This window comes from Pollicipes pollicipes, unplaced genomic scaffold (assembly GCF_011947565.3).
Source record: "Pollicipes pollicipes isolate AB1234 unplaced genomic scaffold, Ppol_2.1 Scaffold_6686;HRSCAF=7923_pilon_pilon_pilon, whole genome shotgun sequence".
NCBI lineage: Eukaryota > Metazoa > Arthropoda > Thecostraca > Pollicipedomorpha > Pollicipedidae > Pollicipes > Pollicipes pollicipes.
In genome coordinates this window covers 1,587,642-1,613,017 of record NW_023596921.1, presented here as the reverse complement: position 1 = coordinate 1,613,017, position 25,376 = coordinate 1,587,642, and the positions used below count along the sequence as shown (strand labels likewise).

General features: G+C 56.6%; 3 protein-coding genes across 3 annotated transcripts; 1 reads left to right on the top strand and 2 right to left on the bottom strand.

The window, feature by feature from the left end:
- Positions 1-2,453: 2,453 nt before the first annotated feature.
- On the bottom strand, positions 2,454-2,930 carry LOC119107263 (uncharacterized). The gene has a single exon (XM_037230681.1). It carries the CDS (start codon positions 2,928-2,930, stop codon positions 2,454-2,456), a length of 477 nt encoding a protein of 158 aa, XP_037086576.1.
- A 1,709-nt stretch (positions 2,931-4,639) lies between these two features.
- LOC119107262 (2-oxo-4-hydroxy-4-carboxy-5-ureidoimidazoline decarboxylase) lies at positions 4,640-8,065 on the top strand. Its single transcript, XM_037230680.1, has 4 exons — positions 4,640-4,881; positions 5,470-5,594; positions 6,151-6,373; positions 7,066-8,065. The coding sequence occupies exons 1-4, from the start codon at positions 4,817-4,819 to the stop codon at positions 7,262-7,264; spliced, it is 612 nt and encodes a 203-aa protein (XP_037086575.1). The 5' UTR covers positions 4,640-4,816; the 3' UTR covers positions 7,265-8,065.
- Positions 8,066-8,124: 59 nt separating this feature from the next.
- l(1)G0020 (RNA cytidine acetyltransferase l(1)G0020) lies at positions 8,125-22,710 on the bottom strand. Its single transcript, XM_037230773.1, has 18 exons — positions 22,560-22,710; positions 19,911-20,174; positions 18,216-18,400; positions 17,743-17,965; positions 17,088-17,414; positions 16,672-16,808; positions 16,082-16,211; positions 14,746-14,976; positions 14,015-14,131; positions 13,466-13,642; positions 12,878-12,989; positions 12,057-12,234; positions 10,797-11,017; positions 10,163-10,335; positions 9,522-9,653; positions 9,158-9,259; positions 8,636-8,778; positions 8,125-8,333 (listed from the first exon to the last, which is right to left on the bottom strand). Exons 1-18 carry the CDS (start codon positions 22,665-22,667, stop codon positions 8,186-8,188), a joined length of 3,108 nt encoding a protein of 1,035 aa, XP_037086668.1. The 5' UTR covers positions 22,668-22,710; the 3' UTR covers positions 8,125-8,185.
- Between the last annotated feature and the right edge of the window lie 2,666 nt (positions 22,711-25,376).

The window sequence follows — 25,376 nt, the reverse complement described above, 5'->3', positions numbered from 1 at the left end:
CCTTCATTCAGTGTTTGATGGCCAGGAAATGATCCTTCCGTGCAAATGAGCTCCCGAAACGAAATGTGCATGGCTGTGCCGTATTCCATTTCATTTGTCTTTGTTGGGGTTTATCGCATATAGCGTTGCATTGCAACGGTTTCTGAAAGATTTGACTCCAGGTGATAATTGAGACGGTGACAAATTACGTCGGTGACAGAAAAGGCATTTTTCACCCCCACCCATGGCTCTTTCCCCTAAGCCAATATCTTGTTGCATGCTTGCACTGGTGTGATAACCGTCTCATCTACGTTCCAGGTATGACAAGCTGTGTAATCTCTGTTTACCAACACTTCCTTGCGCAGTCTTAAATATGCAGCAACGGTCTCTTTGTTGAAGGCAACGGCTCTGCTTACGCTGGTTGCTCCGGGGTTGCACCGCACACATGGACGCACGCATGCACGCACGCAGCACGCACGCACGCACGCACGCACGTCCGGATGCCTGGACAGGAAACCGGCCAACCAATCTTTACCCGCTAGATCATTCTTAAAAAGATGACGGGTGGGTAGCTTCTGCGCTAGATGGAAGGCCAGACGACGAACGTCAAGCATTGTAAGCCTGTACAAACGGCGCTCCATATCGATAATATAAGCCTTCGGGTCAAGTTCGACCTGCGGGGAGAAAACCGTCTCATAAAGGTACGCAGCGAGCTCGCTGGAAATGCTCGTCGAGTGCAGCCGTCGATGCTGCGTCCAGTCCACCTGAAGGGATCCACAACGGACGACGGGAAAGCTGACGGTGGAGCGACTCAGCCGCTCCACAGCCCCGCCGTGCGCTGTAAGGCCCAGGCGGAGCCTGGGCATCCTCCATCGTGGGCTTCGCGTCGACTCGCGCCCGCCACACCGCTTATGCAGTTGCCGACCGCCTCCGAGCAGTAATAATGCAGCACCCGCCGTGTCTGTCCACGCCACCCAGGCAGACCGCGCCGACCCGCCCTCCGCGCGTTGTTCGTGTTGCAGACGACCTCTGACCGGCCGGCGATCGTGAGCCGTGGTGAGCCGATTTGTGGTGAGCCGAGCCCGCAGCGAGCGGCCGCGTGCTGTCAGCTCGGAAGGAGGTGTGCGATATCGTCCATCTCAGACCATGGCGCTGGGAATGGGGGTCACGTGGGGAGGCCGGGCTCATATGAAGCGGGCACGCCGGCGCCGACTCAAATGGCCCATCGTGTGATGTCTCCACGCGGCGGGCCTGGGGTCAGTTACGTCCGAGGCGCCGATGAAAGGAGAGGCACCCGGGGACAGACGGCGCCCAGCTCCGTGGTGTGGTTTTGCGAACCAGCGTGGATACTGCACCAGGGTCAGGAATGGTACCGCTGTCAGGCCCCTGAGCGGACCGATGCTGCAGGCTGGCTGTGGCTAGTGGCGGGGACTAGAAATCACACGTCTTCAAAGGGGGCCAAAATCTCCCTCAAACATGACACGACAAAAATTGCATTCACGTTTGCACGCTTGTTTCAAATTATATTCAAGAGATAGTTAATGGGTGACCCTTCGGGCCGTCCAGGGGTCCAACCAAAAAGGTGGTAACTGCCGCTTTCGGCAGACCTGGCTACGTCCTTGGTTGTGTCCCAATACACCAATATCGCGCATGCACCTCGTGGAAACAGTGTTGTGAACAGATATCGCCTGCCTCACATCTTCCGCGATTCCAACCTTGGTCAATGTGACATACGCCTAATGGCAGTGAAAACTGCACGCGCTGCCTAACGCCCTGCGGCTGGGGCTGCTTGGTGACGCCAGACTCGTTACTTGCGGCACATGACTTCTCAAATATGCTGCGCATCGGGAAAACATTGCTCTGCTTTGCCTAGCATTTTGGAAAAACTTGGTGACGTAACGCTAGGGGCATGTAGTGAAAGCGTGAAGGTTGGCGCGCAGCGGTCGCTGCTGATTTGTTTTTAGTTTTGTCATGAGGTGTCTCAGAGTGGCCCAGGACGTTCACAGCTCGGAGCAACCAATGCATTTCAGAGTCAGCACAATCGTTTTGTGGCCTCACATCAATGACGGTTTATATTGTTACAATTCACGGCCAGTGTGATGTCTTTATCTATCACAAAACATAGAGAATTTCCAGACAGCGTCACGTCGAATGTCCGCAATCGGTGGCACGCTCCCCTGGGGTGTGAAGCCCTTGTGTGTACAGGAAAAACGAATACATTCGCATCAAACGACATACTATGACTATCGGTTCACTGAGTCAATCCCTAAAAACAAGGACATGCAAGGCATCACAGCTAGCTCTGCGGCGCAGTGAGCTCCGCCTCGAAGACCTCTGCCACTGACCCCTCCAAGGTCATGGGCCGAACTCGTTGCAACACGACCCGCGTCATGTTCATATCCCTGCCAGATTTCCCCCACTCCACCTCATTCAGCTCCCCTTACTGGCCCGACAGTCACACCCGTCTACCCCTACTACGAGTACCAGTCGCGCCTGGGCATTGTCCAGAAGAAGCTGAGGACGACGGCGAACCAGTACCAGAACGTCGCCAGCAACGCTGCGCAGCCGCTGACGACGATGAGGTACAGCCAGAGGCCCATCACGCAGATGTACACGAGGCCTGCGGCGACGGCTACGCCGTGCAGACTTGTGAAGATCCCGTGGTAGACCAACCACGCCAACACCATGCCGCGTCGTCCCTTGAAAGCGCCATACACCAGGAGGCTGTTGAAGAGCAAGTGGGAGGCGAACACGCTCAAGTTCACCACGCTGACGATCATCAGCGCTCGTTCGTCGTCCGTCTCGTGCCACTCATGTATCATCGTTGCAGGGTAGGCGACACTGGTGACGAAGAAGACGAAGGACATGCAGTAGAGCGTTAGAAGTGTGGCACCGATGGCGACGGTGCCGTTCCGCAGGTTGAAGCAGCCGCAGCAGCCCTGCAGGCGCATCTTCGTCACTCAGTATGCTCTTCAGGATCAACAGTCGCCAAACAGATCAGTCGCCGCCAGTCAAGCGCGGCAGCTGCCCTGACGAGCGGAAGCCGACGCTTCTGGCAGGCACTCGCAACACTCGCGATGCACGTGACGCCGTCCGCACACTCCTCCGACCCAACGACACCGGTTTGACTGCCAGCTGGTCGGACGGCCCGAGCGGCGCTCTCTCCGGCGCCTGCGCGTAACACCCAACAACGCCGGCCCAAGGCCGACGCAGGTGGCTCGCTATTTTAAACTGTGAGTGCAGGCGCCATCATATCGATTCTTGTGGCAAAGTGTCGTAGCTCGTTTGCGTGGGGGGGGGGGGGGGAATGACAGTGGTTTTGTTTGGGCGGTGGAAGGCAAAGATGGTTCTTTTAAAAACTGATAGAGACACTGAGAGGCATTGAGTTCGAGCCCAATTCCATCTGCAGAAACGGCCATACGCCATAATGGTCGGAAAGTTTGGTCACAACTAGAGGCTACTTGTCCATATCGAAACATACGTAATATCGTTTCATGCGCGATGGCACCAGCCAAAGCGGATTTGGGGCTCTGGTGGCGCCGTGGTGAAGCTGCGCGTGTGCCGCCGCTCGCGTGTGACAGGCCGTCACAGTACTGCCGCCGCAGGGCTCGGGACGCACGCGACTGTGCCAGGCACAGCGCTAGTCTTCCCACTGCCCGCTAGTCTGAGCAAGAGACCCTCTCTCCTGCGCGAAGCGGGGCGGGCATCTGCCGGGAAACGCTGCCGCCTGAATGCGACAGGAACCGGTTTGACTGCAGTAGAAAAACCGGTTCGCAGGGAAGATCGGTGGGTTACCAATGATGGCGGTCATCCTGGTGCTCAGCCAGTTGAGGTGCTACCAGAGCCGGGGTCCACCTTTGTCAGTGACAGCTGTCCACCTGGCACAGACAGAGGTGGTAAAGGTGACGCAATATCAAGCGTGACATAATATGTAATATGACGTGAAGAGCGTACAGCGTGACGTAATATCAAGTACTCGCCATTCTGTGCGCGTACATGAGACCGACCACTGATTTCCTATCATGAATTAGCACGGCGACGCCTCGTCATGACCGTCGTGGGGACGTTGGGACGCGACAAGAGCGCTGCCGAAGCAAATGAATGGGTTGCTAATTGCTGTCACCACCACTTAACCAGTGAGTGGTCTAGTTACGTTGTGGCCCACATTTGGGGACAGTGGTGTGATGCTTGTTTCGTCAGCACACGTGGACGCCGTGGCGCTGGTGCAGAATTGTTGGTTCATGGCCGCCGGTTCATGACTCCGCAGCGGACACGTTTTTTTTCTCCACTGCTCTGCGAAAGCGATCTTGGATAATCTTTCGCCTAACTCGCCGAGCCCTAACACGGCGCTCTGTGTCTCGTTGTGGCTCCGTGGCCAAGGCAACGCGCCCTCCCTCACCCTTCATAAACAGACCCGTGTCGGCCTGGACGCGCCCAGCGGCGACGGCGGAGGGCCTACAGCCCGCAAGGGCGCTTTGTTTGAGAAGCGGCCTTCATGTCTCACGGCCGGAGGCATTTTGGCCACAGGACGATTTCAGCGCCACGGCACCAGCTGTACCGGTGGTCCTGGGGCAGTGTCAGACCTGGCGACCACGGGATAGGTCACGCATTGCCACGCATTGCCCCTCTCCCGCTGTCATCCGCCCGCCCCTCAAACACTGGAAGCGCCCCTGGACACCAATGTAAACAGTGAATAGTGCCATCGCGGGCTGAGCGATGCCGTCGCCGGCTCTGGTCACACCCTCACTGCCAGCGGACGGTCGGGCTGGCCGGGCAAGACGCCGCACTCGACCCGCGCGCCGTCCTCAGCGGGTGTGCGGGGCAGCGGACGAGAAACATGACGACCGGCAGGATCACGATCGCGGACGTCAATCTCCTGGGATACGAGGACTTCATCGAGAGGCGAGTGCGCGTTTGAGAGGTGTATTGCCGTTGAGAGATTATTCGTGTTTGTGTAGCAGACTTAAGCCAGCTTTGCACCTAAATGTGATCTCATGCAGATCTTACTGTCTCGACCTCTCAGTGAAATGCAAGCTCTTATTGGTAAAACTCTAGTCGGCCCACTTCTCCAGCCATTCAGTACTTTACAGCCCATTAACAAAGAACATCTAACTGAAGCATGTGAGCTGTGCGACACTTGTCGCACCTCGAGATATCCGTGCCGCTTTCCGCCTCTCACACTGAAACATAACCGAGTCCTTCGCAGTTCGTCAGCACGCTTGGCAATTGCTGACGACGTCCGTAACGCCATGGAACGTCGCGCTCGGGTCACTGTCGGCTCAATATCGTTGAAGACGTGTTGCGCCACTGTTACCATGACCACCGCTTCCATACGTGGTCGTGCTCGCCGCGCAGCGGTTCAGCACCAGTCCTGTGATGGGACACTGCTCTGTCCGCGTGCTCAGGGGATGGCGCTGTCTCTGTGTGACACGTCTGGCATGTCTGCTCCTCCACTGTCTGGACGGACGCCCGTGTTATGACGTCCGGCAGGTTCGGCAACGTGGTGGAGCACTGCAGTCAAGCTGCTGGCGCTGTCTGGGGCAGCCGACCCTTCCGGGACATCAACGACCTGCACGAGTGCCTGAGCACGTTCCTGGACTCGCTGCCACAGAACGGCACGTCTCACAGCTCGGCGAGAACCCGCTCGTGGAAACTCCGATCAGATGAGCTCGGCCGTCCCTGAGCTCCTCGGACCTCATGCGTTTGCTCACTGGCATATGAAGTTGGCATGGGTGCATGAGCATCGGTGTGGTGGCTGGGCCCAGCTAAACAATAGCATTAGACCCGTCGTGTGTGCTACCAAGTGTGTTCAGAGGGTTCTATCCGGATGATCTGCTGATATCTGCCTTACATGGCGGACTGGATGGTAAGCCAGGGATGGACACAGCAGGACGGCGGGCTTACTCGCAGGTTGGCAGGCAGGCACTTACTCAAGTTTGCATGACGTTCCACAATACGGGATGGTGTGATTCTCTGACAACTGATTCCGTCGAGAGAGCCGAGGACTCGCGTACCTCACAAACTGACAGAGTGGTCTTGTGCCTCATACCTTACGATCCCAAAGTCCACATATCTCAGAAGTCACCATTCACGAGGGTGTTCCCATCACAAAGACCTCAGGTCAGCAGCCCGCCCGCTCCTGGGGTCCTCTGACTCAGCGCCGACCCTCAGGCCAGCAGGCGATCCTGCGGGTGCACCCGGACCTGGCGGGCCGGGCGGCGCGACAGGGGACGCTGACGGCCAACTCTGCCACCGAGCAGGGCAGCGCCGGCCTGACCCAGCTGGCAGAGGGAGGAGCAGCGCTGGCTGGCCGAAAACAACCAGAGGTGCGACGACGCGCTCGCGGACGCAGGGACTTGGGCTCTTGTGGACGCTGCTTCTGGGACACGACGGTGTAGCTCCTGCCGCTACACACCATGTCCGAACCCACGACTTCAATGCAAAGTGTGCTGGAGCTGAAGCGTTTTATGGCAAGCGGCATTTGAGCGCAGGAATGGTTTACAAATTCCGAAGGATTTACATGATCATACGGCTTATCGCGGGCGACTTAGTGGAGCCCGTAAGTGCATCTTTTGCTGGCTGGTTATAAGAGAGGGGGGTTCTAGGGTGGATGGCGGCAATCCCATGACCACTAAGTGTTCAGACAGGCGGACGGTGTAACCACCCTGTAATGGACCATGCATGCAACGGTGTTACCACCCTGTAATGAACCATGTATACGACGGTGTAACCTCTCTGTAATGGACCATGTATACGACGGTGTAACCTCCCTGTAATGGACCATGTATACGACGGTGTAACCTCCCTGTAATGGTCCATGTATACGACGGTGTTACCTCTGGGCGCAAAATGACCCTAGAAGTCGACGCGCCCTAAAACCCCAATCATCATCACGGTGTTACCACCCTGTAATGGCCAGGCTATACATCGTTGGGCGTTCACACTCTGGGAAGAGATAACTGAAGGTCGAGTAGAACAAATGGATTGACTGACAGACGTGAAGGGCAAAATATCGCACGCCATCGTGGACGGGAGGAGTGCTGTTGGTGCTGATGGCACCAGTCCTCATACGTTGCCACCGCACAGGTACAAGGACAAGTTCGACTTTCCGTTCGTGGTGTGCGTGCGGATGAACAAGAAGGAGGCCATCTTCAGCGGGATCAAGGAGCGTCTGGAGAACGACGAGACGACGGAGCTCCGCACCGGACTTGAGGAGGTCAAGAAGATCTGCTACCTCCGGCTGCTTGACCTCATCGACCCGGAGGACTGCGCGTCCAAGGTCTAGCGCTGCCGGGACGCCCGTGGTCCACAGCGGGACGCGCGCGAGGCCGTGCGAGCCGACATCAGGCACTATGGCGGTATCGTGCTGCAGACCCGGCGTCTCATAGAGCAGCGGAGAATTCACGCTGCCATTCGGCCGGTCCGGTCGTCTGGACACGTGTGACCGCCAACTGAAGTGCACACCTGGCCCCGGTGTAGGCCGTCATGAGCGGGAGCCGACCGGTCACTGAACGGTTCGGTGTGACCGATGTCGAGAACCGCGGTGGCTGCGGGTGACGGCGGGTCTACACCCAGAGGCTGCGGGTGACGGCGGGTCAACACCCGGCGGCTGCGGGTGACGGCGGGTCTACACCCGGCGGCTGCGGGTGCCGGCGGGTCTACACCCGGCGGCTGCGGGTGACGGCGGGTCTACACCCGGCGGCTGCGGGTGACGGCGGGCCAACACCCAGAGGCTGCGGGTGCCGGCGGGTCTACACCCGGCGGCTGCGGGTGCCGGCGGGTCTACACCCGGCGCCGGCTCACGGTGGTCACCCTGTCGCCACGCGCCTCGAGCGGGCTTCGTCGTACTGCGCTGGCTGCTGTAGCGTTCAGCTACAGTTGCTGCACGAATGTGTCAAAGCCGGCTTTAGTGGTGTGTTGGTAAAGGTGGCACGTTTAGAGACAGGCCACTAACACCCACTCGTACGTCTATCAAAAAAAAGAAAAAAGGTTCAGATGTATAATTGCCTGCTTGTCATAAGCCTCTATGTGGTCACGCGACGCCGTGCAGTGCGTGACGGCGCAAGAATAAAACGAGCGCGCAACTCGACATGTCTTCAGCCATCTCCCGACAGAGCAGCCGATACAGCTCAAAAACAAACCACCGATCTCATGACTCTTGTAATGCGACGACCATGTGATACAACTTGATATGAGCTATTCACGTTCACCTCCGGCTGGCCTTGCCCTTCTTGCCCTCCATCTTGGGTTTGCCGACGTTCTTGAACTTCTCGCGCTTGGCCTTCTTGGGCACCGACACGTCCATGGCGTCGATGTCCATATCAACAGCTGAGCGTTCCAGCCGCTTCTCGCCGCTGCAACAGCAAACGCCGTCAGGGAACGGGGGCGAGCCTCGCATCACCACAACACGATCACTAGACAAAACACAACAATCAGGGTACAGGAGCGCCGCCACCGCTACGGATTCTCGCTCAAGTTCACTGGCCGTAAAGAAAATGCATCAATTTCCCCGGCTAATTCAGAACAATTCGAGGCGATTGCAAAACACAGGCTAGCCACGATGCTGTCCGCACTCGAGCCCTCTCAGTGAAGCTGCACACCATAAGTGTCAACCCCGCCTGGTTCCAGCACTCCCGACTCTCCGCCCGCTGCACACCTTTTGACGGAGACGGAGTTCTTGGTTTTTTTGCCGGCGCCGAGCGCGGCGTCCCAGTCGCCCTCGGAGCCCTTGATGACGTACTGGCTCAGGTCCTGCAGCTTCAGCTTCTCCAGCTCAGCTTTCTGCTTCGCGGCCAGCTCCTGCAGCGCACCGTACGTCACGTACCGCACGTCACGTACCGCACGTCACGCGCGCGTCTCACGTGCTCGCTGTCAGCAGCGCTCGAGAATCGCGACGGGTCAAGCGCTCCGCGGTACAGCTATATTCACTCTCCCACTTCAGTCTCGGATTGAAACTGTTCCATTCCATACGAACGGACAGCATGAATCAGCACCGGTCACGCCACGCTGTGTTCGTGCGCTGTTCAACTCCAGAAGCTGTAGCCCGGCGCCCCGGTGAGGGAGCCCGCTGTCCTTGGCTCCCACCCGCGACCTCAGCGCCGGCGCCCAGCACCTCCGGGCTCCACCCGCCGGCGCGCCCGGAGCCCGCCAGCTCTGCCGCCCTGGGCCGCCGGCTCACCTGCGCCGCCTCCTCCAGCTCGTCGCTGATGGTCTTGGCCGCCGGCTCCATGTCGACGGTCTTCCGCGCTGCGAATGTCTGCTCAATCTCCTTCTCGTACACCTGGCCGGCCACGAATGACCGGTAAACGTGCTGCTGCGTAAAGACTAAGGCCACAACAGCATTACGTGACCAATAATGGCAGTGGCAATATTGGTGGGCTTGCTCTTAAATGTTTGCAATTTTGAAACCACGCTCCTGGCGTCACGGGTGCACCCGCATGAACTGCAGAGTAACATAACCACATTGTGACATGCTAACGTCCCATCGCAGCGCTTAACCAGCACACAGCCATGACTACATCCCGACACCACTATGCACTTACCGCGCGCAGCACCTGGGTCAGCTTGCGGATGGTCCTGTTGAAGAGGCCGAGCAGCTGGCTCGCCGCCAGGTCCAGCTCCGTGGCCAGTTGGTCCACCGTCTTATGCTGTAGACCTAACCCGATCAGAATGCACTGGAAAGGAGCGAACATCCAGTCAACAGATATCATACCCTTCGTCAGTACATATAGCATCAGACAAGGGATGGTGAGTCGCCGAGTGACCCGGCTTGCCCCGGAGCAGGCTGCAGTGCTGAAACCGACAGCTCAGGACCATGCAGCCCTCAGATCATTCTCGGTGGCGGCGGGGAAACGCCAGGCTTCAGGAACAAGCCAAACTGCTTCTGTTACCTCAGCCAGCCATCTTGCTTAAAATATCACCCAATGCGGGTAACTATTTTAAAGTATCAGATGAAAGCAGCAATGGCGGACAGCACCGTCACATTTCCGGAAAGGCACACCACCAAACCCAAGATTTTCGCGTTCCTCGCACGGCCAGAAAGTCGCCAGTCTTGCCCAGCTTTCTGCCTCCACACCGCTGCTAACGCGTGGACCCCACTCGCTCGGCGCTGGTGGCAGCCGTGCCCTCCCTCGTCCCAGATCGACGCCGCCTGGCGGCCAGTGAGGCCGCCTGGTGCGCTCACCGTCTGCACGGGCGAGAGGTGACAAGCGCCGAACCTGCCCAGCAGGAAAAGCCGGGCCACGGCCGGCAGCAGGTCCGTGATCAGGTGGTAGTCGGCCATGTTGGTGGCGTACAGCTCTAGCCGGCGCAGGTCGTAAGGGCTGACGAACTCCTCTAGCACGGCCCGCTCCACCTCTGCAGGCCGAGCAGGGCGTCACATGCGAATCCAGCGCGGACAGCTCCCCATGTTCTGTGCGGCCAGGTCACGAACGCGCTCGTTGATGGAGTGTTATTCATGTATGTAGGCGGCGGGGATAAAGGGCCACGCCCGCCTCTGCGGAAGTTCAGGGAGTTGCGAGTTCCTCAATAACAGCACCAGGCCAGGGGGCCACGGGTCGCAGCACTCTGACCAGGATACCAGAGACTCACGAACTCAGCCAGCATCACTCAATGCATCCCACGACAGGACCACACTTACAGCAGGCTCCCCTCCACTCAAACCACTCCCCTAAGGTAACTGATAATCACCGCCGCCGTGTGCCTCAGTCCTCCCCCAGCACGTCAGAGTTGCGGGGGTCGTACCGACGCCTCTGGATGCCTGCTGCACTCTCGCCGAGACAGAGCGCGCCCGCCCCAGCGCCCAGCCCGCCACCCACCGGCCGCCGCGTCCGCCTGGATCCGGTTGGTCAGCACGCTCAGCGCCAGGCCGGTGGGGAAGACGGAGAACTGGTAGGCGAGCAGCGCCAGGAAGCGGCGCCGGAAGTCTGTCCAGAAGGCGCGCAGCCAGTGGTCGGCCGGCGGCGGCGCGGCGCCCTCCGGCTGCAGCAGCCGCAGCATGATGCACGTGTGCTCGCCCGTCAGGTCGTTGGCCGTCTGCCTGGGAGCAGTAGCAAGACGGGTCAGGCGGGAGAGCAGACCTTAAGGACGGGTCAGGTCGTTGGCCGTCTGCCTGGGGGCAGTAGCAAGGCAGGTCAGGCGGGAGAGCAGACCTTAAGGACGGGGGGTCAGGTCGTGGCCGTCTGCCTGGGGCAGTAGCAGCAGGCGGGTCAGGCGGGAGAGCAGACCTTAAGGACGGGTCAGGTCGTTGGCCGTCTGCCTGGGGGCAGTAGCAAGGCGGGTCAGGCGGGAGAGCAGACCTTAAGGACGGGTCAGGTCGTTGGCCGTCTACCTGGGGGCAGTAGCAAGGCGGGTCAGGCGGGAGAGCAGATCTTAAGGACGGGTCAGGTCGTTGGCCGTCTGCCTGGGGGCACTGGCGGGGCGGGTCAGGCCGGGTCACTGAGGGCAGAGGCGGGACGGGTCAGGCCCGAGAGCAGATCTTAAGGACGGATCAGGTCGTTGGCCGTCTGCCTGGGGGGCACTGGTGGGGTGGGTCAGGCCGGGTCACTGAGGGCAGAGGCGGGGCGGGTCAGGCCCGAGAGCAGATATTAAGGACGGATCAGGTCGTTGGCCGTCTGCCTGGGGGCACTGGTGGGGTGGGTCAGGCCGGGTCACTGAGGGCAGAGGCGGAACGGGTCAGGCCCGAGAGCAGATCTTAAGGACGGGTCAGGTCGTTGGCCGTCTGCCTGGGGGCACTGGCGGGGCGGGTCAGACCGGGTCACTGAGGGCAGAGGCGGGGCGGGTCAGGCCTGAGAGCAGATCTTAAGGACGGATCAGGTCGTTGGCCGTCTGCCTGGGTCAGGCCGGGTCACTGAGGGCAGGGGCGGGGTGGGTCGGGCCGGAGAGCAGATCCAAAGGACGCATCAGGTCGTTGGCCGTTTGCCTGGGGGCAGTGGCTGGGCGGGTCAGGCCGGGGCATATCTGAGAGCCGGGTCAGCTCAGGAGAGGGTCGGCCAACCTTCAACAGGACCAGGGTACAAGCGATGCTCCCGACAAGGGTGCTCTGAGTCCGTGCCTGCCCGGGCGCCTGGCGCGGTCACCTCATGTAGACGGGCGTGTAGCCGGCCTTCTTCCAGAACTTGAGCAGCGGCTGGGTAACGCCGAACGAGACGCCGACGTAGTCCAGCGGTTCGGGACGCCGCTCCTGCAGCTTCAGCAGCAGCGGCGGCAGGCGCTTCCGCGGCGCGATCTGCTCGTCCAGCAGGCCCACCTCCGACTCTGCAGGGCGCCAGGCGGATATGGTGGTCACGTGGCCGCGCGGCACCATACCAGACGGACGCGTCCACGGCTGGCCCGTGCCACCATCGTCAGAGAGATGAAGGTGACGATGACGGGCCTCGCAGGTCGGTGAGTAATGGCGCGCTTTGCCTATTTGCGATGAACATCTCTGGCAGTTACCGACAGGACTCTAAAGCCAAAACGGGCATACAGCACCACTTCAAAAACGGTCCCGTAGAAAATGTACATTTCTTGCATAACTTCGCGAATGTTCTGCACGGCCGGTTCCTTTGACATCATAGAGTTTATTAGGAAGCCTTGTGAAAACTCTAACCCCGCCCCCCTACAAGGATGCAGGACTGACCAGCAATTCAACGGACATTTCGCATGTATTTCGCGCCTCATATTTGAACATCTAGCCTAATGCCGCGGTACAGCTGCGCCGCCTCAGCCCGGCCCTCCTGTCCCGCTGACAGGCGGCCGCCGACGACGACACGTGCCACTCGCCGGCCAGTGACCGACACCCAGCCGACCGAGCTACCCAGATCACTAGCAAAACCACAGTTTGTTAGAAGAGACCAACGGCTGCTGGTCTTTGGCCAACGCATTGATCCAAAAGCAAGCTGTGTGTCTGCCACAGTACCTGTCACCGGCTCGACCTGGGTGTCTGCGGGGTCCGGTAGGTCATCTAGCGGCGGGAACTTGAACTCGTAGTACTGGTGAAGCAGCTCCAGGGCACGAGTACCGTAACCCATCTGTGCGTGTAAAACACGGGGCATCAGTACACTTGTGGCCATGCACCCCTCACAAGGAGCCAACAAACATGGGGTCATAATAATGTGTGCACTTTGACTCGTCAGTTTCATAGTAAATCAGCTGACACATTTTAGGCACTGATTCGACGTCAAGGCAGCTTAGCCTAGCATGACCCAGTGCGCAGACTTATCAAACTTGTGTGGTCAACTCAGCCTAGCGAGAAAGCAGCCAGGCCGATTTATTTTGACACACATAACACAAGTGATGCTTTTCGGACGAACGTCATCCGTTGCACGGAGTAGACCAGTACACCAGACACAGCATGGCCCCGCTGACGCTCCCCAGCCACAGCTCAGCCACACGTGCCATCACCCGCCGTACATCGCCGCGTGGCCATGCCAAGCCTGGTGACAAAGTCCGCTGGTGGCCACCACGGCCACACCCACGGGGGGCTGGCGGCCGCTCGGTCACTTACGCCCTGGTACTCGGGGTGGGTGGCGATGCGCACCACCCTGGCGCCCGACAGCTGCGGGAACTCCTTGTCCTGGTACTGCTGCGCGATGTTCCAGGGGATCAGGTCGCCGGCGGCCCGCTTGCCCCGCGACAGGCCGTCCAGGATCGACGACTTGGAGATCTCGCCCTCCAGGCACACCTGAGGGCACCGCGAGGAGCCGCGTGGACAACAAGGACAAAAAAGGCCACAAATGCCCGTCAGTGAGTGAAGAAAACATACCAGAGTCGCCAAAACGATCATGTCCATAGACCTCATAACAAAAATACCACAACGTAACAGGCCTCAAGGCTGGACGGTGCAGCAGCCTACTCACCTAGCCCGGTAGAAGGGTCAAACGTGTCACCACTAGCACACCGGGCGCGACGGGCCGACGTGCCACGTGGTGGACGGGCCACATCCACCATCTTCCGGCGCGCCGTCTCAACTCTCGCACAGCACCGCAGTCTTCACGGAGCCACAGTGCGCGTGCGGCGCTCCCCTCAGGGACCGGTCGCGGCGGCGCAGCCTCACCTGGACCACGCAGAGTATCTCGGGCAGCAACGCCTGGTTGGCGGCCACGGGGCCCAGCAGGCAGAACAGGTGGTGGCCCGGCGCGTCCGACATCATCTGCAGGTCGTTCGGCGAGTTCTGCGGCAGGCGCGAACGGCGTCCGGTCACCCGCTGCCCCAGCTACTGATGCCGTTCGCAGCGGTAGAGCGATACACCAGCGGGACGCGGCGCTGCTGTCATAGAGTCCGTCGGCAGTGTACGGCCATATCACGGTGCGTTCTCCGGAACAAGAAACACGCGAGGAGAGAGAAAACGCCTGGATTGGCGGCCCGGAAAAAGGCGCGCAGAATACATGTAAAGGTCTTGTGAATTCAAGCTGGCTAACCACTGAGGTAGCTGGGGTGTACTGCGTATCAACGTCCATCATCGTCGAAATCCTAATTCGAAACTTCACCGCTCTTCCTTAAAACAATGGAAATATCACCACCGGTCGACAAATCCCAACGGAGCCCAGCACAGCGGGCGCCATAATTGTGAGACAGGCAGGAGATCTGCTGTATGCATCTGGGCCACCCCACGTCGCTACCAGCAATACTTTGGCCAGATGAGCACCACAGCTCGCAAACGTCATCTCAACCTTATCCGTGCAGTCTGCTACGCGCGGCCACACCGCGGCAGCCAGGCGGTCCCACCACCGGCGGCCGCCCGGCCCTCACCTCGCACCTCACCTGGGTCCTCTCACCCGCGCTCACCTTGTAGTGGGAGGCGACGTACAGCGAGACGAGCCGCTGGAGGAAGGCCTCGGAGGCGCGGTGGTAGCAGAAGAGCGTGTCGCGGTTGATGTAGTAGAGGTCGCAGTGCTGCGGCGGCGGGCAGCCGCTGCTGAGCGGCCGCACTGCGCTGGCATCCAGGCAGAGCAGCGTGTTCAGCCAGCACTCGATCGGGTCGCCCGGGCGGTAGCGGATCGACTCGTCCAGCGTCACCTGACGGCGAGTCATCAGTGGGCGGTCACGTGTCGGCGGTGGATCGACTCGTCTAGTCACCTGACGGCGAGTCACCAGCGGGCGGCCATGTGTCGTCGGTGGATCGACTCGTCCAGCGTCACCTGACGGCGAGTCATCAGCGGGTGGTCACGTGTCGGCGGTAAATCGACCCATCCAGCGTCACCTGACGGCTAGTCACCAGCGGTCGGTCACGCGTCGGCGGTGGATCGACTCGTCCAGCGTCACCTGACGGCGAGTCACCAGCGGTAGTCCACGCGTCGCCGCGTGAGGCCGCTGCGGTCGTGACCCCACCACAGCGCGGGGAACCGCGACCAGTGGGCTGCACGAGGCGGCAGCTGAACCAGGACCTCTCGGCCCAGGGACGTACAACAAAATACCTTGGCCTCTTGCCACCTTCCACATCAGGGACGGGCAGAGTGGGGGAACAGTATCCTTATAGTGTAGTAGCTGCTGACGGAATTGCCTGAAGCAGACCGTGGCAGCATAGTTTTAAAACATTGCACACGAAAGTTCAAGTGAGTAGGCCGCCAAGAAAAACATCTGCTCCAACAGCACATGGCGTATAACATAACTACGGACAACCGCAACGCTGAACGCTCAGACCAGGTCAACCCACAGCCATCACTCCTATAGCCTCTCACCTCATCCCACCCCACCTTTTCCTTGCCGGATCGTAGCGCTCGAAACCCTGCCCCTGACCGGCGCTGCGTCCACCTCGCTCGAGGCCCCGCCCCTGACCGGCGCTACGCCCACCTCGCTCAAGGCTCTGCCCCTGACCGGTGCTGCGCCCATCTCGCTTGAGGCCCCGCCCCTGACCAGTACTGCGCCCACTTCACTCCAGGCCCCTGACCGGCGCTGCGCCCGCCTCGCTCAAGGCCCCTGACCGGCGCTGCGCCCACCTCGCTCGGGGCCCTGTCTCTGGCCGGCGCTGCGCCCACCTCGCTCGAGGCCCCGCCCCTGACCGGCGCTGCGCCCGCCTCGTTCGAGGCCTCCGACCGGTGCCGCGCCCACCTCGCTCAAGGCCCCTGACCGGCGCTGCGCCCACCTCGCGCGAGGCCCCGCCTCAGACCGGCGCTGCGCCCACCTCGCTCAGCGTGCGGCCCATGTTATGGGCGGCCTCGGCGCCGGTCTTGGCGCCGCCCGGGACGGCGCCGCTCTGGGAGCGCAGCTGATCCAGCAGCTTCAGCGATAGGGAGCGGCCGGTGCCCTCGTACCTGGAGGCGTCACGGTCGGCGTCACCGGCACACCGTCACGAGCGCGCTCGTCATCACACAGCCAGGCGCCGGCAGAAGCACGGCCGCCGTCACAGTCGCAGTCATGGATCTAGTCACCCCCACATACCCTGACACGTCACGAACTCAAACGCACTGCGAGCACGGACTGAGGCCGAGAAAGTCAAAGGCTATTATGTGCTTACCTTTACGGGTGTTACCACACATTACCCACTCCGCGAACATAATCAGCAGCACGCAAATTCATGTCTACGTCAATTCCTGACATGTTATCGAACGCCAAGCACAGTGCACGGCAGAAAAACTTCGACGCTGCACATCATACATGATCCCACAAGGGCCCTGATCGCCTCCACTACTCCCCGGCAGCTGCACCACCAGAGCTGCCCGCCCAGCCCAGTTTGGCTGGGACACGCGGCCCGGCCGGCCAGCGGCCGCTCACCCGTTGATGGTGGACGACATGAAGACCAGGTAGGGCCCGAGCAGCGCCTTGACCAGCGGCAGGGGGATGGCCGCCGCCTCGTCGATGGCCACCAGCTCGGCCTGGCCCAGCTTCACAGCGTCGCTCGGGTGAATGTACTGCCGGCACGAAGCGGGGTCGCGTTGTCGAACGTCGAGTGATAAATCCGTGCGTCACCACAGGGACACAATGATTTGTCAGCAGGAAGCTGGCCTTGTCATAGCCTTGGCGACCGCTCAGGTGCGCTCGCTCGCCCTCCAAAGCAACACAATACGTTTACAAACTTCACTCAGTCATAGCGCGCATAGACCTAGCACTGATGACAAGGCGAGCTTTACCACACCCACAATCACACCGCGTGCTCACCTCAGTCCGCGCCCCAGCGCAGCGCCACCCACCTGGATGGTTTGCCGGTGGTCCTTGAAGACGTTCACCCGGACGATGGCCTTGTTGAACTCAGGGTTGGTGCTCTGGATGAGCTCGTAGTCGAGGTGCTCCTGGTAGTCCATCGCGTCGAAGCCTTTGAGAACGAACTCGAACAGTGTGCCCAGGTTCTCGGGGCTGGGCGAGGTGACGAAGATGTTGGAGTACTGGAAGCCGACGGCGGCGGCGATGGCCAGACCGAGCGCGGCGGATTTGCCGCGGCCGCGCGCCGCCGTCAGCGACACGGTCGCGCGCAGACGTTTCTCGCTGATTGCCTCGACGAACTTGAGCAGCGCCTTCGCCTGGGGAGGGGGCAGCGGTCAGATACGGCGGCGGCTCGGTACTGAGGGATGCAGCTGGGGTGGCAAGGTGCACTTGTGAGCAATACCAAGTCGCCCACCGTCGGCGATGTTGGATGATAGATCACAACGAGTGATCGCCAAGCCGCCTACCGTTCGTCGCTCACCAAGTCACATACCAGAACAATGCTACGCCTGTGTAATGTCTGTCGCCGAAGCTAGGTCGGCAATGACTCCCGTTACTTGATCACAGTCATGCAGCATAAGAGAGCAGGCGAAGCCAGCCTCACCAACGCCGGGCCACTGCCACTGGGCGCGGCCGTCTCCACACCTGGTCGGTGGTCTTGCAGCAGCCGACCAGCGCGCCGACCGGCTGCGTGTCCTGCAGGCTGTCCCGCAGCTCCGCCAGCTGGCGCGCGCCGGCCGGTGGCGGGTCAGACGCCGACCGCTTCGGCACCGGCTCCAACTGCAGCACGTGCGAGCTGATGGGCAGCAGGTTCAGCTGGTCGTCCATCACGAGCGCGTGCCGGCACGACGCCAGCGAGAGGATGAACCTGTTCCAGGGGGAGAGGCGGTGAGCGGCGAGCGTGGTGGCGCGAGGTCGGACGCGGAGCTCGCACGGCCGTCAGACCAGATTAGCGCTGCGTATCATACTGTTTTCACTGGTATGATTAGTAAATGTGTGATGCACCCGTGCATTTCCCTGGCTGAAAACGCAACACCCGAAGCGAGTCCGGCCGCGCCACAACCCGGCCGAGACGGCTGCACAATCCCTTGACACCCGGCTCCCACCGCCCGACCCACCTTTCGTTGAAGCGGCCGACCACGTGTTGGTGCGCCTCGGTGCGGTAGCGACCGTGCACGTCCATGCTCATGGTGTAGAGCTGCCGCAGCGAGGTGACGGAGCGCAGCAGCAGCACGATCACGCCGCCGCCCTCCACCGTCTCCACCGTCCGCGCCAGCAGGTTTGGCGTCAGCGCCTCAAAGTCCTGCAGCCGCGGGAAGCGGGGTTAGCACCGTGAAGACGTCCAGATAGGTGGGGGGAGGGGGGGGGGGGGTCAGCGGCTGGGGAAGCTGAGGAAGCACTCCTAGAACCGTGAGCGGGGCGGGTTGTAACCTCGAGGTCCTGCGGTTTGGGGGAACGGGGTTTGCGCTCGAGGTCTGGTTGTCAGTGGAGAAGGGTCTGTGTACCGCACACGCCAGGGAAATTGTCACAGATTGGGGAGGGGGACGGAACAAAACACAAAAGAGCAGGGCGGGTGACGACGCTGGCAGGGAAGTTTGGAGACCACTGGTAACAGGGAGGCAGCTGGGCGCTGAGCGCACCAAACACCCCCAGCCGGCGGTCTCCAAGTCAGCTGGGCGCTGAGCACACCACACACCCCCAGCCGGCGGTCTCCAAGTCGGCTGGGCGCTGAGTACACCACACACCCCCAGCCGGCGGTCCCCACGTCAGCTGGTAAGGCGCGGGGGTCACGTCATCAGCATCAGTGTAGCAAAACCGGCGTTTGCTCGTAGAGGGACCACCTTCAAATTTGGCACTCCAAAATTGTAGCTCGGCAAGATAAAAATTGTTGTACCTTCCGGTGATACTTCGTTTAGGTTTGCAAACCCAAATCCAGGAGCAAATCAACTGAGCCTCAAAAACAATGTTTCCCGAAGCAAAGCGTGTTTAAACCATTTTCGCAAAGCGTAATTCTTCGGCCTTCCAAAAAAAATAATAATGTCGCTCCTACACTTGGTCGGGGACAGCAAAGAATTTTAGCGAACAGTCATCGCCATAACCGCTCACACAAAATGTCAACTCCATGTCTGAAAAATGTTCTGCGAGCAGAAAAGAAAAATAAATTCTCCCCCCGCCACCACATCACTGAAAGATGCACACGGCGAGTTAGAGCCAATGGTGTTTCTGAAAGTGAGCTCACCTATACGAATGGCCAGACCTGGGCCAACTTACGTGAATGGGGAGACCTGGGTCAACTTGCACGAATGGGGAGACCTGGGCCGACTTACACGAATAGTGAGAATCCAGGGCTATAGAATGAAGAAGACTGGATAACGGCGGAGCCGCACTACATGCGCCTGGGGCCCAACCCCCGAGCTTGATCCACACAGTGATGCTCGGCGGGGTGTGCGCTGAGCGTCCGGCCGGGGACCTCCTCCAGTGGGAGTCTCGGTCCAGCTACGGGCTGGCGCGTGCCGCCAGCCCAGGGTAAGTGGGGCGTCGCGAGGATGCAGGACGAAGCAAGACATATGATGGGACAATCAGATAAATGGTGAGGCCTGGATAAACTTACATGAATTCATGCTCACTTTTGCTACAATGAGGTCATGAAATTATCGGTGCCTGAAATTTAGCTTTTGTCTTATTATGAGAGACTAACAAGCAACAATAAGAATATGTACGAAGTATAACTGTGTAAGGAATGACTACACAACATTCTTTCACCACTGAGATCACATAAATGCACCAAAAAAATAGCTGAAACAATACCACACCTGCAGCACACACATCCCATATGTGCTTCCTAGGATCTTGTGCGTCTCTTTGTAATAGCAGTAACGGATGTTGGTTGACGCAACAAACAGCTCGAAGGGGTCGTCTTCATTGACGTTCAGGTTCCCCGACTTGATCTTCTTCTGGAGCTGCCGCATCCTCTTCTTTCTATGACTGCTAAAGCCCAGTTCCTTTTTGTAGCACCAGAGCACGTTGGGCCGGGCGCGAATGCTGGCTTTGGAAAGCATGTGGTGCAGAATGACCACCTGGAACATAAATAAATCAAATTGAACAAACATAAATCAAATCATAACAGATGAGGCCTGCCATCTTTTGCTCGCTTTTATTTGTTCTCATATTTTTCCACAGCTCTAAAAATAGCAATGTACCTTGCACCTGCAAGCCATGTTGTCTTGCAACAGTGCTCCTTCTATTTGTAGTCAACAGTATTGGGGCCATAGCCTAACCAAAGCTTGTTGCTCTGGCCATGAATGCTCTGACCATGAACACCTTGCCAATGCACAATCCTTAAACATGGAGTAGTTTTGAGTCAAATACTGATCATGTGCTTAATTGCTCTGCATTGCAAATGATTCCAAATCAAGCTTGCAGTACTTGGGGTTTATTCAAAACAGGTGTCTGTGCCTGGGGCAAGCATGATCCAGGCCCAGTGGGATGGAAATCAAATACAGGCCTGATCTCCACAGACAATGTATCAGGCAACAAGCTTGCATACAGGTCAGCTGTAACCCAGCACATAACACAGATGATCTCCTATAAGGAAAGCAGCATATCCTACAGTTTTATGTACTGCACCAAACAATAGATGCCAGCAGGCATAGGGGCCAAGACAGGGTGTTGGTTCAGAAGCTGAATCATCATGTGATTGTCATCATCATCACAATCATCATCAATCAAGTCATGTGAGGCCAAAGTCAAAGCCTGCAGCTTCAAACTTGGGAAGATTCTAGTGTAAAACATGTTTTGTGGAACCATAGCTGTTTTGTGACTGGTAACACTGTGTGATGTCCAATAATATGATGGTTCTGCAAAGTGGTTGAGGCAAAATGTTACCACAATACGTCAATGTGCCAGGAAAAGCAATACTGTTTTGATGTGAAGCTGCAATCACAGTGAAAAAATCAGACTGCCAGATCAATGGCTTGAGATGTTCAGGGCCAAAGCTATCTGTCAATTCCACATAGCTGAAGCTGAAGTCTGAGCCAATGTGAACAGCTTTAAAATGGTGAGAGGTCAACTGCAGAAGGCTCCATGATTTTCATCCACCACAGCCTCTGTCAAACTTTTCTAAAAAAATCCTTGAATTCTAGGTTAGAGAAGGTTAGCAAAGACCTTTAAGGAGCTTGGAAGAGCAACAGGAACAATAAATTAACTTGGAGAAGCTTTGAGGAACAAAGGAAAATGACAAAACAGCCTCTATGATACCATGGTAAAGGATGAAATACAACATGTAATATTGCACCAATTTATGGTTTCCTGGGCTTGAAAAATCACTGTGAGGAATCATAATTTTCTCCTCAGTACAGGTATACATTGCTACCTAACATTACAAAAAATCATTGTACGCCATTTGTCATGTTTAAGGCAGAACATATTATAAATACTCTTACGACAGGTAGATTCATGCTCCTACCTTCAAATTTTCATATTTACTGAGCCAAGCAAGCCCCCGAGCGCCTCACGCACCCCACCGCCTTGACTCCCCAGCATCATTTGTGCTACTGTTGTGTAATTACATTATTTCTGCTCATCAAGAACCATCAAAAATGTATGGGACCAAGGTAACAATAAAAATGCAATGAAAAAGATTCTTATCACATCTAGGTACGTTTATGAAACGGACAGGCCAAAATAGTCCAGAACATAGCCTAAACTAACCTAACCTAACCTAACCTAACCCCCACCCTATCCCATTCAACTCAGTGTCCCCTTGGCATCCATGTTCCATGCCATATATATGTACAGTATTAAGAAGTTTTGTTTAGCTGCCATATTCTCAATTTGCTTTTCGCCCCCACGCAAAAACGTCACATTTCCCCACCATGTTGACTAATCTACAAACAATATGGAAGACTGCTTGGATACACAAGAACACATTTTATTGAATTTATTACCTTGGCCTCATACATTTATATAGTTCTTGATGCCCAGTAATGTTTGATTATGCAGTAATGTTACCATCATGCGTAGAAATGCCGCCGGGGTCATAGTTGCTGCGTGTTTGCGCTCGGATGCTCGCTATTGTAGTTATTTAAGTTCCAAGGCAGGAGCTTAGATGACCTGTTTTACTATTAATTATGATATGGTCTGCCTTAAAAACAATGATTGATGTACGATGCTTTCTTAACATGAGGTGGCAATGTATACCCTGACCTTCTGCTCTGTCTACGGCAGTTATTTACTTTGAACTCCGCAATTTCACCATAAAAACAGGTTGTGTACATCACAAAAAATACCTAGAAATCCAATCTTATGGCATACTTCATTCGTTGATATGCAACCATGTTAACGTTCATTCTCACAACTTATAATAACCATTGTGAACATATAAATAACTCTTACATCACAAATTTGACAAATAATGGCTGTAAAGCAGGGTGCACATATCAAAACCCATTTTCCACACTTACCTGATCTCTGCCTTTGTCACCAACCACAACAAACATCGTTCGATGACCAAGAGCAACACCATTTTCGATCAACACCCGAATTCGGTTATCGATTTTTTTCCTGACCATCTTGGCTTGACACTGCGGAACAGGGACATTCAACCACCGCCACCACGCGTCTCGGAATACCCGGCCCATTCCGGACTATTAGAATGCGTGTACCGGGTGTCACGTCTGAATGTCGCAGCTACGCCTTATCTGTCGTACATGTGCATTGCTTCCTATATGGCACCAAATGTTGTAAAGAAAAAGATGTGTGCATACTAAAAAGTCTTTCTTCAAGTATGAGGTTTCTATGCTGGCAATAAAAGTTAGTTTTTCGCCCTCTGAATCGAGAGCGTTGCCACAGATTGCTGAGAAGGAAAGAGTACCCGGCTAACAAAGGCTGGACAGTCAAATCATATGCAACAGCGCACATGATTCAACTTTTGGTCCAACCTCGGGTACTGCCGCACATCGGGTAGAGGGGGGGGGGGGGGGGGGGGGCTCAGCCGATGATACTCATCTTTCCTTTCCCAGAAACCATAGGGGTAAGAACGTTTCAAAAAGTGAAGGTGGTCAGGCTCAGAGAGTACTTCAGGAACTTTTTCTGGAAAGCAAGCGCGATGACCGGGGGGAGAGGGTAAAGGTGGAGGTTGTTATCTCTCTTTATTCAAACGTCGTGGCTGCTGTGCTAGGTATGCATCTAGAGCTGTTTCTCACTGATGCACAATCTTGCCTATTCGAGTCATCTATGTCATTCGGCAAATAAGGCTATCCAACTTCCCAAGATTCTTCGTTCATTTCAACATTTCAGTATCATCTTTCGTGGGGAGGCGAAATTCCACGAGCGGGTAGGCATTTTGGGTCATTAGGGGGCATCTGCCTCCACAGGGTAGATGTCGAAATACGGCCTGGAAATAGGCTGGTGAAAATTTTGAAAGCGAATCGATGGTTCGTAGCGCGACAGATTTTTCATGCGCCTTCATTTCGCTGGCTGCTTTTCAAGAGACAAGACTTTTCGTTGCGTTTTAGGCGGAAGCAAATGTGGGGGCTTGGAACTGCCAAAAGCAATGTGACAAAAACCGTTAAACTGGAGTTTCTCCTTTAAAAACCAAGCTGTAGAATGAAGGCCTTTCTGCCATATATTTCTTATCTGGACGCTGCTCCCGTCCGTCGTCGGCGGCCACTGCCCTGGCTAGGCTGTCTCCCGCATAACTGACTGCTAATTGATCGTATCTCCGCTTTGTTGCAGATTTCTGGATCAGCATTACTACTAATTGGTGTGTGAAACAGATGCTGGACACCTGCAACAGCATATTTTCCTAATCATCTTCACTTCACACCACACCACCGCAGAAGAAAAGCCTCCGGGACGCTGCCTACCATAGGCATGAATTGGCCAAAAGGATATTTACTTGTTCACCATCACTCAACTTGTCTTGACTTGTCTTACTTGTTCAACTTGTCTTACTTGTCCATCATTCAACGAAGACAACTCGATCTGTTTTTGTGTGTAGGCAGGGGCGTAGCCAGAGTCTCGCCAAGGAGGAACACAGGGTTTACAAAAGCCCCTCTTGTGGTGCCCCCCCCCCCCTCCCCCTCTAAAAAATCCCCCGATAGAGCTTACTTGTTAACAAGGGACACGGTTTTCTTAGTTTAATCGCTATTTCTACCCTCTAACCGGAACAGAAACCAGAAGATACCGTGAGATCAATTCTGCTTGTATTCTGAAGTCAATAGACTGCAGAAATCATGGGTTGAACGGCCCTATGGATTAAATCATCGGCGGCCTTTACTTGCGATTGGGTAGTATAGCTCTTTCTAAAACGATGGAATTTAAAAGCTTTGTAAAAAATTAGCTAGGTTCTACAGACATTAAGCGCATCGCGAAGGAAGATTGTGGATCGATATGTCTGATCGAACTTTGGAGATGAAGATTTGATTGTATATCGAATGGTCTACAACGTGTATTAGCGTGGCCAAACCATGCTTGTGTGAAGATGTCTAACAGTCAGTCAGAATTGATAAGTGATACAATTTATGTAACGTGGTTTTTGACATGCGCGCTCGCAAATCTCAGCAACGAAAAGTGACTTATTTTTAGCCGTGGCCCACCGGTGGACAAAAACGATGACGTTTCTGAAATAACTACATTTAAACACTTAAATCGACCAGTGGGTCAAGGCATGTGGTGTACTTTCGAGCATGCGCAATAGCAAATCCTAGACACGAAACCACGACACCAGGCGTTGCAGTCTCCTCAGGCCGCGCAGTGTCGGCCGAACAGTTAATATTGAGTAGTGGTCAACGGGTAGACCAAAATGATGACGCTTCTGAAAAAAGTACCTGTGAACGCTCAGGACATCAAATCTTACACTGAGAAGGCAGCCTGGGCTCATATTTCACGTATGTGAGTTTTAGGCTGATGGTAAGAACGGATGGGCTCTTCAACCACCGCGAAGTGGTGCTGGAATATAATGGTCGAACTGGAAGAGTAAAGGAAGAATCTCTGTTGTCGTGCTTCTGTACCTATAAAACTATCCAGAAGACTCATTAACACGGTGCCCGCCGTCTGGTGGCGCTTGCAGTTGCCGACGCCGTTCGGTTTTACGGAAGCTGACCCAGGCCATCGCTGTCCTTGCTCTCCAGGTGGCGGGTATGTTCAAACCTTTTGATGTCATTTGTTCCACTTATCCATTCTGAAAAATCAACGTTCTCAGGAAAGCATAGGATGGCCTTGTTTGTGTGTTTTCCCCCATTCCGACCTACTTTATTCAACGATAATAAGACCCCCAC